This window comes from Falco peregrinus, chromosome 12, assembly GCF_023634155.1.
Source record: "Falco peregrinus isolate bFalPer1 chromosome 12, bFalPer1.pri, whole genome shotgun sequence".
NCBI lineage: Eukaryota > Metazoa > Chordata > Aves > Falconiformes > Falconidae > Falco > Falco peregrinus.
In genome coordinates, this window is record NC_073732.1 from 26,958,160 (window position 1) to 26,971,173 (window position 13,014).

At 40.2% G+C, this 13,014-nt stretch overlaps 1 protein-coding gene across 1 annotated transcript; it reads left to right on the top strand.

Moving 5' to 3' along the window:
• Positions 1-954: 954 nt before the first annotated feature.
• Positions 955-10,751, top strand: NMD3 (NMD3 ribosome export adaptor). The gene is made up of 15 exons (XM_055817335.1): positions 955-1,054; positions 1,341-1,475; positions 1,925-2,021; positions 3,045-3,125; positions 3,528-3,656; positions 4,197-4,287; positions 4,463-4,541; positions 4,849-4,945; positions 5,207-5,324; positions 5,988-6,133; positions 6,800-6,912; positions 7,583-7,655; positions 8,163-8,269; positions 9,396-9,466; positions 9,889-10,751. Exons 1-15 carry the CDS (start codon positions 1,011-1,013, stop codon positions 10,020-10,022), a joined length of 1,515 nt encoding a protein of 504 aa, XP_055673310.1. The 5' UTR covers positions 955-1,010; the 3' UTR covers positions 10,023-10,751.
• Positions 10,752-13,014: the final 2,263 nt, after the last annotated feature.

Genomic DNA, 13,014 nt, shown 5'->3' on the forward strand with positions numbered 1-13,014 from the left:
TTAAAGGTATCTAATAATTATCATGGTCTGATCCTTTATAGATCAGTGACAAGATGAGGACTCTTACTCATCCATGCCTGATAACGATTTCAAATCAACACTGAATCTCCAGCTGGAGTAGCTGTGTGTTTCTTCATTTACAAGCACCTGCACCATCATACAACCTATTGTATATAATCTATAATCTGTATCTTCTCCAAAGAAAAGTGATCTCGTTGCTCAGACACAGGAAGGCTAAACAAGGGGAGAAGCTCAGGAACTTTGGGTTTACCCATTTCCACAAAGTGATGAGAAGCTGCTAGCAGATGCAAAAGGTAGCTAGTCAATTCTGAAGCAAACGATAATAGTTTTTTCAAAATCAGTAATGAAAGTAATAAAAAGTTAATGACAAGCATCCCCGTCCTTACTCTTTCCACCAAAGTTGCAAATTCTTTTTACAATGCGCTTAAAGAAGTATTTGGAGATGCTCAGCCATAATCGACACGTAGGTTGAAACAATGATAAAACTGCTTTGAAGCAAGTGTTTCTTAAGATAAATTAGCAGCAACCTGTAAGAATTAATTAGTTGAAAAGGGCCACCCCTCAGGTATTGCTGACCACACCAGTTCACCCCCATTTCAGCGGGATCTGCGGATGTGCAATACCTCTCCAGTTAGTCCCCACGCTAATAAATGATGCAGCACATTTCCATGAAGAAAAAAAATAATAATAATAAATCAGGGCATATATCTATCGGCCATGGGAAGAATACAAGAAGCCGCCGAGGCTGTCCCGTACTCCCAACATTTGCTGCAACAACAGCAGCGGGGGAGGGAGGCGGGTGGCTCAAATCGCACGACTTTTAAAGAAAAATGAATTAATGTTTCAAGCTTTGGTTACGGCGCGACGGGCCAGCACCGGCCGCATCCCGCCCGCAGCCGGGGCCGCCATCTTGCGGCCGCCCTGTCCCGCCCGGCGCCGCCGCCCCCGCCCCTTCCTCTGCCGCCCGGAAAGCGGGCCGTGCCGCCGCCATGGAGTACCTCCCGGGGCCGGCGGCCCCCGCTCACGGCAACATGTAAGCGGTCCCGGCGGTTGGGCCCCGGGGCGGCGGGGTGCTGGTGGGCCGCCCTCCGTGTTGCTGCGGGGGCAGGCGGCCGGGCGGGCATACACCGCCGCGGCGGGGGGAGGGAGGGGAGGCGCGCACACACACACACATGCACACGCGACTCTCCTGAGCTACCGCTTTTCTTAAAACTGAAATTAAAAGCGTACGCGTACCTTCGGTCGCCACCGGGGCTTCCCGCAGCTTTCGGTCTCCGCGGGCGGGATTTGTGACTGACTTTCCCTCCCTTCTCTTCCAGCCTCTGCTGCCAGTGCGGCGTGCCCATCCCGCCCAACCCGGCCAACATGTGCGTGGGCTGCCTGCGGGCGCAGGTGGACATCACCGAGGGCATCCCCAAGCAGGGCACCCTCCACTTCTGCAGGCAGTGCGAAAGGTGGGCGGCCGGGACCCCCCTGCCCAGCCCCGGCACCGGCACCCCCCCCCGCCCCCGCGTCGGGCCCCCGCAGAGGGGCGGCGGGAAGCGGGGCAGCCCGGTGGGCCCCGGGCCGCGCCTGCTCTCCGCGGGCCTCTCCTCAGCGCCTTCGCCGGTGTTTTTTGTTGTGGCAGTAGAAAGGTTTTGGTGTGTAGGGTCTGGAAGATTTTAATGAGTGAGTTTACGGCACTTAAAAGTTTTAAAAAAAAAAAAAACCAAACAGGCAAATTTCAAAGGAGAGCAGTAGAAGCGTGACTGCACTTGGAATGTATGGATCCGAATGCTGAGGGAGGCAAGAATTGTTGCCCCTTGCTTGATATTAGAAACTTGGGGAATAACTGCTCATCTTCTGACTGGTGTAATTTGCTGAAGCGGCTTTAACGTGCTGTAAAATGCTTCCTGTGTCACAGGTACCTTCAGCCACCAGGAACCTGGATTCAGTGTACCTTAGAATCAAGGGAGCTTCTTGCTTTGTGTCTTAAAAAACTCAAAGCTTCACTGAGCAAGGTGAGTAGCCAGTCCTGGTGGTATTTCATAGCATATCTGTTGGCATCACATAAAGGCCAGCTAACTTACACAGTTCAGTTCTTCTGGAGCAGCTGTTTGTACCAGTGCAGAGCTTATCTACTGATTTATATTAAACACAGAGAATGACAATCAGATCTCGGATCACTCTGTACTAGAATTTTGGAGGATTCAGTAAGGACAGGCTCGAACAAAAATTTCCAGGCATACTGAGGAGGCCCTTGCAGTGCAATTCTGTGACTTCAAAGCATAGAGTGTACTGCACAGCTGTTACTGTATGGATGGGAGTTGAGCATAATTAACCAAAGGAAGCTAACATGTTTTTCATGCACCTTAATTTTACAGTTTTCTTTTTATACATTTTGATTTTTTTTTTTATATAATACTTGTTCTTACTGGTCTATGACAGTATGAAAGAGGGTTGCAGAGCTCTATATATGGAAGTCACATGTTCTAAGCTGAATAAAGTATCTCTTAGTTTCAGAATCTTACCAGAGGAAAAAATGTGAGATAGCGTTTTAGGTAAAAAAAAATTGTTTTTCTACCACAGGCATCACAGTTGGAATTAGATTGCCTTATTGAGCTTCTTACTATTGGCTTAATGCTTAAATATACGAAATACCTTCTGTTGCATGCTCTTAGTTTTAGAGGTTAAACAGGCTTTTAAGTCCTGAGGAAACCATTCTATTCAAATTCATCACTACATGGCATAGGGTGATACTGTTGAATAGTGTTTTCAGTTACTCTAGTGTGACAGTCTGAGGTTGCATTGTCATTATTTTAGGTAGATCAGACTCTGTGTTCTAACCAAGCATTATTAATTTGGTTTGGTATACTGATGCATACGTTTTTAATTAAGGTTATTTACTTCCTCACTTGGTTGAGGAACTGTGAACTATACCAGAAGCTTGTGCTTTGTGGTAGTTAGAGCTAGCTGCATGTCCTTAACACGTTACTAGTACAACTACTGGCAGCAGCTGAGTTCTTGTTCTTTCCCACTGGCAGGTCCGGTTGATTGATGCAGGGTTTATTTGGACTGAACCCCATTCTAAGAGGCTGAAGCTGAAACTAACTGTTCAGAAGGAGGTAACTGGCATATGGTTTTCTGCATGTGGCTTTTCAAAAGTTTTTATGGCAAACAGTATGATTTTATTTAATTTTTTTATTGTTATTATTACATTTTAGGTAAGTGTTTCTCTTTGGTAAAATCCAGCATGTGTTTACTGGCCTATTATGAAAGAAAACTTGATTTCATCCTGCCTGGATTTTGTCATTGAAGTGCCATCACTCACGGTTTGAAACAGGTTATCAGCTGTTCCAGTAAAGCTGGGAAAATACTGCTACTATTTGTGACCCAAATATAGCTGTCCGTCACATAGTTTTAGTATAGTACGGAAGTTATTTCAGAATGCTGTGGTAAACTAGCTTTCTGTCTTGGACTAACTGTCTAGGACTAACAAAGAAACCTTTTAAACTTTTGTTTTGCAGGTGATAAATGGAGCAGTTCTTCAGCAGATATTTGTGGTGGAATATATAGTTCAGCCTCAAATGTGTGAAGACTGTCATAGGATTGAAGCTAAGGATTACTGGAAAGCTGTAGTGCAAGTCAGACAAAAGGTAGAGGCAATTTCATTCGTTCATGGCAGAACAATCGGGCAGACAAATACTGGATTCTTTTCTGATTTTCTCAGAAGATGTACTCATGCTTGCACACTGCCACAGTGATACATTTTGTTTTCAAGGCTGTGTTTTTTTTAGCTGATCTTAGTTTAGGAAAACTCTCTGCTGTCCAGTATTAGTGTATGCTTTTTTAAGTGATGGCTGGCAGGAGCATCGTGTGTGAATTGCTGAATGTCCTTCTGTATTTTAAGGTAGTGTTAGAAACAGTGGGACAGATTGTTTATAAGTATTTAAATCTTCTTTAAAGAAGATAGTATCTCTAGCAACCAGCTGCACAGAAGTGAGAAATGGAAGTGTTAAATAATTTGGTATAAATAGAGCACATCTCTGAAATCTTTTTTGTTTCTTGGAACACGCTTTGGACTGTTCCTTCTCTAGGTGATCTCTTCATGTAAATGTTTATTCTTCAGAGATCCTGCATTTGCATTAGATGGTTCTTAAATAACCTTGATAATTTTATCTTTGTTTGGGTTTTAGACTCTGCACAAGAAGACTTTCTACTATTTGGAACAGCTGATTTTAAAACACAGGCTTCATCAAAATACACTTCGCATCAAAGAAATCCACGGTAAGTGAGGTGGCTTGTTAGTCTCGAGGTGGAATAGACTGGCCTGTTTTGTATTGGAAGAACATGTGTGTGCTAGTAGCTATGTACAGATAAGCAGCAGATTACTTGGCATATTTTGAAAAAAATCACAGTACTTGAAAAAGATATGTTCATCCAGCTTTCTTTTCTCTTTAAGATGGCCTGGATTTTTATTATTCTTCAAAGCAACAGGCCCAGAAGATGGTAGACTTTCTTCAGTGTATAGTGCCATGTAGGTATGTCGTTTACATTTATTTCCTTGAGTTCTCAAAAGCTTTTGGGAAATGTCTTTTCTCTTCTATTTTTCAAAATTTTCAAAAGTGAAAGTATAAGGAACTTGATTCTAGTTAAAACAGACTAAATCCCTTCTACAGAAGTCCCGTGTTTTCCACTTGGCCATTGTAAAACTAACTCTCATGGATTTTTCTGTTTCCTTAATTTTTGTATTTGCAGTACATAGCTATATACTTTCATTGCTGTACTTTGTACTGATTTTCTCCTGTCCTCATTGCTGCCTGAAGGCTCTTTTCTAATGTTTTGTAGATCAAAATCATCCCAACGTTTGATGTCACATGATATTCATAGTAATGTCTACAATTACAAAAGCACTTTCTCTGTGGAAATTGTTCCAATTTGCAAGGTAGTTTCTCTCTATTTCATCTTCAGGGTGTTGTGTGAAGTGGGTAGAGTTTGGTTTTGGTGATGGAGGCCTTATTTATTGTATTTGGGATGGGGAGGGGTCTACTCACCACGAAGCATGGAAAATGCAGATAGCAGCTGTCTTGAGGAAATACTGGGTGGAGAACTGAAAATACAAAGTTTAAAAATCTTATTTCAGATTTCTCGGAAGATATGAGTAAAAATTAAGCATGTGAGTAAATTATTTTCTGTTCGTTTGCAGGACAATGTTGTATGTCTGTCACCAAAACTGGCACAAAGTCTTGGTAACATGAGCCAGATCTGTGTGTGCATTAGAGTAACAAGTACCATTCACCTCATCGATCCTAGCACTCTGCAGAGTAAGTTCTGGGTTCTTTTCTGCACTACGGCAGCATCTTGTTTTTTCTGCTGGCATAACTTTTCTGTTTTCATGAAACCTTGTATTTTTAGACCTTAATATTGTAAATTTATTTGTACAATCGCTTGGAAATTTAATAGTGAACTAAGACGTAGCGCTCTAAGCTTGATTCCCTTAGTGTCCTAGGCAAAATGTGTGGGCTCAGTGTTAAGTTCTGGATGTTCTAGGTCTCTGCTAGGCACTTGCATTTGTCAGGTATGTCCTTCTAAAATTACATGGTATCTTTTTTTTTTTTTTTTTTTTTCTCTGGGTTGTGATTCTAGCCACTTAGAGACCAGAAGCACTGTACAGTGATTGGTATATGCTGGTAAGCTTTACCAGCAAAATACCTCTGATAAGGATCCATCCAGGAAAACTGTTCTTGTGAATAAAAAGGTCTGTGCTTCAGACACATGATACAAGATTTGGCTGTCACAGATCAACTCTCACAGCATGAGTTTGCAATATGGGTCATGTCCTAAATACTTGTGTTACAGTAACAAATTGAACAAAATGCTTTTGGCAGTTGCCTTAATTTTAGCTAATGATTCCTTTTCCGTTTAATTTCTTCACAAGAAATTCTGTTCTTTTAATTGCCTGTGTTGGTGTATGGGTTTTTTCCCAGTTGCTGAAATTGATGGCAATACCTACTGGCGCCACCCTTTCAACAGCCTGTTCCACCCCAGACAACTGGAGGAATTTATCGTTGTGGATATCAATAGGGTTCAAGAAAAGAAAAGAGGGGCAGGGGCAGGGGCGAGATCAAACAAGGTAAGAGCTCCTTTTTGATTCAACATAAGAGTTCAGTCTGATTCAAGGTTTTGGGCCTTCCGCTCCCTCTGCTGCTCAGCTGAACTTCTGTTTTGAATCATTACACCTTGCAAAGTCAGATGTATCATTCTCTGTGTCTTGGCACTGGTAAAAACTCTCCTCAGGGTTTGGAGATTGCACAGGCGTTACGTGAATTCCATTTCCAGAAATTCTTTCCTGTTGAAGAGAACTTTACTTGTTACTATCATTATTAAAATTATTTTATATTGGCTTTGCCACTCTTCAATTAGTAATTCTTTTTATTGACGTATAGAAGCATTTCTTTTTAATCAGAGTTAATGAATTGGTGCCAAATATTTTCTTTTCAATCAAAAGTTCTATGTGGTTGAAAGTTACATAGTTAAAAAAAAAAAGACACCAAAAGGTGTCTAGTTACAGAAGCAGCCTTCGTGGAATTACTGTGGAAGGTGGTTGACATGTCCATTTGCTTTTGTAAAGGTGAGAAATGAGGAGTAGCAAGCAATTAACACCAGATGCTTCATGTAGAAATACAAGTTTAATTAGAAATGTAATTTAAAACAGTAATATAGCAGCATACATGTTCTAATAGTGCAGCAAGTTAAGCAGTGTTTGATTACAAGAGTGTTTTATTTTTCATTCCTCAAGCACACACTGGCTGAAGCCTGGGTACAGAAAACCTCGGAGCTGAATACAGATCGTCAGTATTTCTGCTGTACTCACTTGGGGCACATTCTGAATCCTGGTGACCTTGTCTTGGGGTCTGTTCTGTTTCTTGGTTTTTTTATTAAATCATTATTTAATGACTGGATTCTTTGGATTCTCTACAGCCTTAAATATTATCAAGAAGGTTTTGAACTGTTCTGATTTCTAGATGAAATTGGCAAAAGGGATAGAATCTTTGATCTTGGCCATGAAGAGAAGGTCCTAATACAGGAAATTTTTAGCAGAAGTCATCTTGTGAAGAGGGCTGTTAGTAATAAGAGAGATGAAGTATTGACTTTAGAGTGGAGACTGGAGTAACAGTTTAGACACAAATAGATGGGAGATTGATAGTGACTTGTATACAGCAGTGACTACTGTGAAATTTTTGTAAGATAAGGCAAATTAGGGGAGTCTCAATCAGGCTTAAACATGAATGTTATTGGAGCTGTGGTGAGCCCAACAGAACCTCAGTGGGTATTGCTGTTTGGGTTCAGGAGGCTGGGGAGTGCTGCTGAACAGAATTTGGTAACAGCAGCTTCTAAGAGTTGTTCATAGTTATGACAGCTGCATATTGATGTAGATTTATTTCTGTGTATGTTACTTGGAAATACTTCTCTTTCATCAGATCTGTAACTTACACTATGGTGTCTTTTAATACAAACATGTGACATGAGTTCAGTTTTGTAGGCTTACATGAAAGGGATAAAATACCTATTTTCATTTTAGATTCGACTTGGCGAACTGCAACTTAAATGATGAGTTTGCCAATAAGATGAACCCACACAATATTCCTGATGTGGTAAGACTATTTTCTTTCTCTGTACGAAGTTCTCTGCATTACTCAGAGGTATTAGGAAATACGATTTTATAATGACTACTCACTAGTTCCATGGTGCCTAAAGGAAGAGGGGATATTAATATTGAAACTTGAATAGCATCTAATGTTGAGAATTATTCTCTCACTTTAAATTTTTGAGTGGTGGTTAAATAGCACATTTACTTTAACTTCCCTTACTCTTTGTTGGTTTTGTTCAAATCACTGCGTGCTGTGTGGTGAAAACTGTATTACGCCTCAGTGTGTGCATGCCTCTTCAGGATGTAATCTGAAGTGTTTTGAAACTTCTGAATTGACAAATGCTACGTGAATTCTATAATAACTTTGGAGCGCCAGACTGACTACCATTTGTTCAGCTGAATTTACAGTTGCCCAAGTCTAGACTTGGGGGGTGTTTGGGGTTTTCAAAAGAGTGTCATCAGTTGCATTAGAAGGTATATTTGTGTAAATACATATTGTTTTTCACTGTAGGTATTAATAAAGAAGAGCTATGACCGTACCAAACGCCAGCGTCGCAGAAACTGGAAGCTGAAAGAGCTAGAAAGGGACAGAGAAGGCACGGATACAGACGATGAAAGGTTCAGTATCTGCCGTGAAGCTTTTAAGTCCCTTCTAAGGAGGATACTGTGCCAAGTCTAGAAATAATAGTTCTTGGGTTTTGCTTAAGGAGGATACTGTGCCAAGTCTAGAAATAATAGTTCTTGGGTTTTGCTTAAGGAGGATACTGTGCCAAGTCTAGAAATAATAGTTCTTGGGTTTTGCTTAAGGAGGATACTGTGCCAAGTCTAGAAATAATAGTTCTTGGGTTTTGCTTAAGGAGGATACTGTGCCAAGTCTAGAAATAATAGTTCTTGGGTTTTGCTTAAGGAGGATACTGTGCCAAGTCTAGAAATAATAGTTCTTGGTTTTTGCTGAGCATAAATGCAGTGTAACACCTAAGTTGACGTGCTGATTGTTAAGGGGGCACAAGCAAATGCTGGTTCTGTTTGAGCATGATGCTGGCTCGTAGGACAGGTTGCTATCAGTGCTCTTGGAAGAGCAGTATCTCCCTGCATTTTTTCCCCCTTCCCTAGTTCAGAAAGTGCTTTAAGCCTGACCTAAGCTGATCCTATCTTGACAGCTAAGTTTTCAGGGAACGTGGATGCTGAGGACAGCAGGCCAGGGGAAACAGACTAAATCCTGAAATCTGAAAGATGATACTGCAGGGTTTTCAGTTGCAAATTTATAATGCAAAAAATAAAAAAAATTACTGTTGCAAAATAAAAAAAATTGGTTTTATGTTTTTCCTAAGAAAAGCATAAACAATGAGACAAGTGAGTAATACTGGAAGTATGTCTGCAGCTTACAGTTGGTGTCTGTCTAGCTAAAGGAACACTTATGTGAAAATATGCTGGTTTGTTCAGTGACAAAGCTGGTAACAGCAACAGCAGATTGTAAATAACATGCAATTGAGTAGAAAAAATTTGGCAATTAGAGTTAAATGAGGACAGGCAAGTTAAATTATTTGGAAACTAATAGGTGATAATAAAAAAAAAAGGGCAGAAAGAATGAGTTGGAAATGTAGGAGTGCTATCAGAAGGCACCTCTGAAGGACTGCAGATTGCAGTTATTCCTTGGGGCTTTGTTTATTTCATTTTATTTTGTTTTATAAATCTGCTTAAATCCGAAGGAAAAGTGAGTAAATGTATTAATCGTCTTTTACAGACAATACCAGGACTTCCTTGAAGATCTCGAAGAAGATGAAGCCATAAGGAAGAATGTCAACATTTATAGAAGTAAGGACTTTTTAATAATTTAATTGCATGTAACTAAATCATGACTATTTGACTGAAATATTTTTCCTAAAGTTGTGTATTTGTATTCTTTGAACTACTCATGCCTATAACAGTGTGACATGATAGCTTCAGGTATTCAATGCATTTCCCATGCACTGAATGGATGTAGATGGGTTTTGTTTGTTTGCCTGTTGCACGAGAGAAGCGTATTTTCTCCCACACCCAAAACCTCTGTTGGGTGAAGGATTTGATGCATAATTCAGGGTCTTCTATGGGGGCATTTGGGATTGTTGGTTTGCTGTTTTATGGTTTGTTGGTTGTTCTGGGTGTTGGGGGGGGTTTTTCCCCTTCCTTCCTTGGGGTTGGTTCGGGTTTGGGGTTATTTTTCCTTTGCTTAGCTGTTTTTTCGTACGTGTTTTTAGATGCAGATATTCCAGTGGAGAGCGACACAGATGATGATGGTCCTCCGCGAATCAGTCTGGCTGAAATGCTAGAGGATCTCCATATTTCTGAGGATGCCACTGGTGGGGAGGGAGCAAATATGATGACAGAATAAGAATAGTGCATTAGTCAGTAATAAATACTCCCTTGGTGAGGAAAAAGTATGCAAAACATAAGTCAACATTACAAACTGATCACATATATATGAAAAATCATGTGATAACTACCACTACACCCCTAAATAATGGTCCTGGATAAATATTTTATATATAATCTTCTAGAGAACTGGGAATTAAATTTCTGGTGTAAGCATTGCAACGTAAGTTCCACAGTCCCTCCTGTCCCCAAGTGCGCTCTCCTTGCAACTTCAGGGTTATCCATCCAGAATAATCATTGTCTTGCACTGAAGACAGCTGATAAGGAAGGATGCCTAGAGGGAGAGATTTTATTCTAGTTTGCTAGATTTGTAGGTAGACTACCTACCTACTGTTTATTGCTTCATTTCTTCACATGGGAAGGTTTTTTTCCCGTCTTAATCATTCTGGCAGAATGCTTTGAAGCCTTTTATGATATTGCTAGATTATTCCATAGAACTGTTTTGGGGAAGATCAAGAGTGTACCTTCGGATCCTTTGGTAAGGGAACTCCATATATACATGCTGCATACACAAAAAGAACTTCCCTGTAAATTGATTGAAGATGCAGCTCTTGATCAGAAAGATTGGAAACTTCTGTTCAGTGTAATGAATACTGTACTGTACCCATGCCTGTATCTGTGGATTAAACAATATGCACAATGTCTAATTAATATATCAGGTATGAACTATTAAAAAACTATACAGATATTTTTGGTCCATCATTTTTTAGTTAACTTTAAAATCAAATTTTGCTCTGCCAGAGGCCCAAAGAGGACATGAGTGGTGTAGGAGGACATTGCATACTTTCATTCATTTGGGTTTAATTCACTTTACTGCACAAAGGTGGTTCAAAAGAAATTTTACTAAGAGTATATGTGGGTATACATTTGATTTAACTGGACATGTGGAAGCATAGTGTAGCAAGAGTCGTCATGCAACTGCATCTTTGTAACTTCAGAAAGAAATCTTCTGAAATAACTGGCATGTGTAAAGGAGGAAAATACTATCAATGTGAAGGTGAAAAAAAAATGTGTGGGATTTGTCAAACAGGGTAGTATTGAGTCCTCTTACCAAGGATGGGTGTAGCTCAAATGAGAACGCTTGATGTAGTTGTCACCACTTTTAAGAGAAATACACATGGCTGAAAATAACACTTTTCCCCTGTAGTATCAGCTGAGGAGGTGTTGGAAGCACCTTTCTCTATTTCACCACACTTCACAGCTTTTCAGGGACTCAAAAGTTAAGAAATAATCAAGGACTTCTCAGAGTACAGCCCCCTGCCACGTGAATGAAATTTTTGCTTTTAAATGTCAGATTTTCACTGTGCTTCCATGCAGGTGTGAATTGAATTTCAGGCTTGCTGCCCAAGCCCAGACAATACGCCATAGAAAGCAAAGATATTTTTGATTGTAAAAGGTGGAGCTAGGTTTAGTTACCAGTTATTCATAGTTTTGGGGTTTTTTCATTATTATTATGGCTCACAATCTTGTAATATTTGTAAAGGGGGGAAAAATGGAAATGTGGAAGGGCAGTTTTGATGTAGCAAAGCTCTAAGCCATCTGCTGGCATTGTTAGCAGCTCAGCCATCCCGTAGTGCTGTCTTTTGCTGTGTATTTGTGTCACACGAAGCAATTCTGCTTCCACTCCTGGGTGCTTTGTCATTTTTTTACTATGTATAAGAGCAGTTAAGAGAAATCCGTAAAGCTGCTGAGAAATAAAGGTACAATTTATCTCACGACAGTATTTTAGTTCAGTATAGGGAAGGCATAAAACTGCTTAAAAACATTCACGAGAATGCAGCTGCATAGGTAACCTGAATTATCACTACAATAAAAATGTTTTATTATACATATTTTAACAGCAGCTATACCTGCCAGTAGCACTGGGGAGATGTAGATAAACTATTCTAGTGACTGTTGGGCCAAATCTGTGGAAACTGAAGAACTTTTAATTTGTAACCTGTAGCTAATGAACACATTCTATGCCTGGATGAGCTGTGTTTTGGGTTGTGATTTTTCTGACAGAGGTAAATATGATCAAGCCTTTATCTCACATAGTTTGGTAATAAGGTTCCTGTTATTGGCAGGTGAAGGCAGGGTAATAAAAGCTTGGTTTAAACTGTACTTTTTTGATAAATCTTTTTCTTTCCCGTCTAATGTTTTCCTTCATGGTGTCTCTCAGTAATTTCAGATGTATTGCTGTCTTGTCTGTCATCCTGTTTGTTACTGGATGTGTCCCTCTTTCCCCCAGCTGTGGTCTGTTGCCAGTCTGTGTTAGGTTTCTAGTATCTTTCAGCAAGAGTCTTGTCTGGAAAGATCTCATGCTGTGGATGCTGGGCAAACAAGTCATAAATCTAAGTATATTGCTCGGCTTTTTGTGCATTTGTTTGCTAGCCGGTAACACATAGTAACAGCTCTCCAATGAGTGGGTAAGCTCTGTGTACTTGAAACACAAGTTAGTTCTAATTTTAGATTCTTGAGTTTACAGTGTCCCTTTAACATTTAAATGGTTGCGAGCCAAAAGAGGCTTAGATGGTGTACCAGCAAATTAAATGTTTGCCAAGGTCTTCTCGCTGACACCGGATAAGTAATTTGATGAAATGCACTTAATTCACAGTAGATAAAAGGCTGCCACTCACTCTGAAATAGTCTGTCTTTGGAGTGAGCCACAGCTTAAAGCTCCTCTCCTTTTATATGTGTAAAAGTTACTTCAAGATTTTAAGTCATAACTGATAATGATTAATTAGCACCCTGATTTTGATGCATTTTGAATTTGAAAAACTGAAAGCATAATGCCCTGCTAGTTTGCTTGGGAGAGGGGGGTTTGCTTTTGAGATGTGAATATATGCATGTGTGGGTGTACAGATTTGGCACGGAGTATGTGTGATAGTGAGTACCAAGCAGTACGTATTGTAATTTATGAATAGCAACGCAGTGTAAAAGGATTGTCTGAAGTAGTTACATGATAGTTA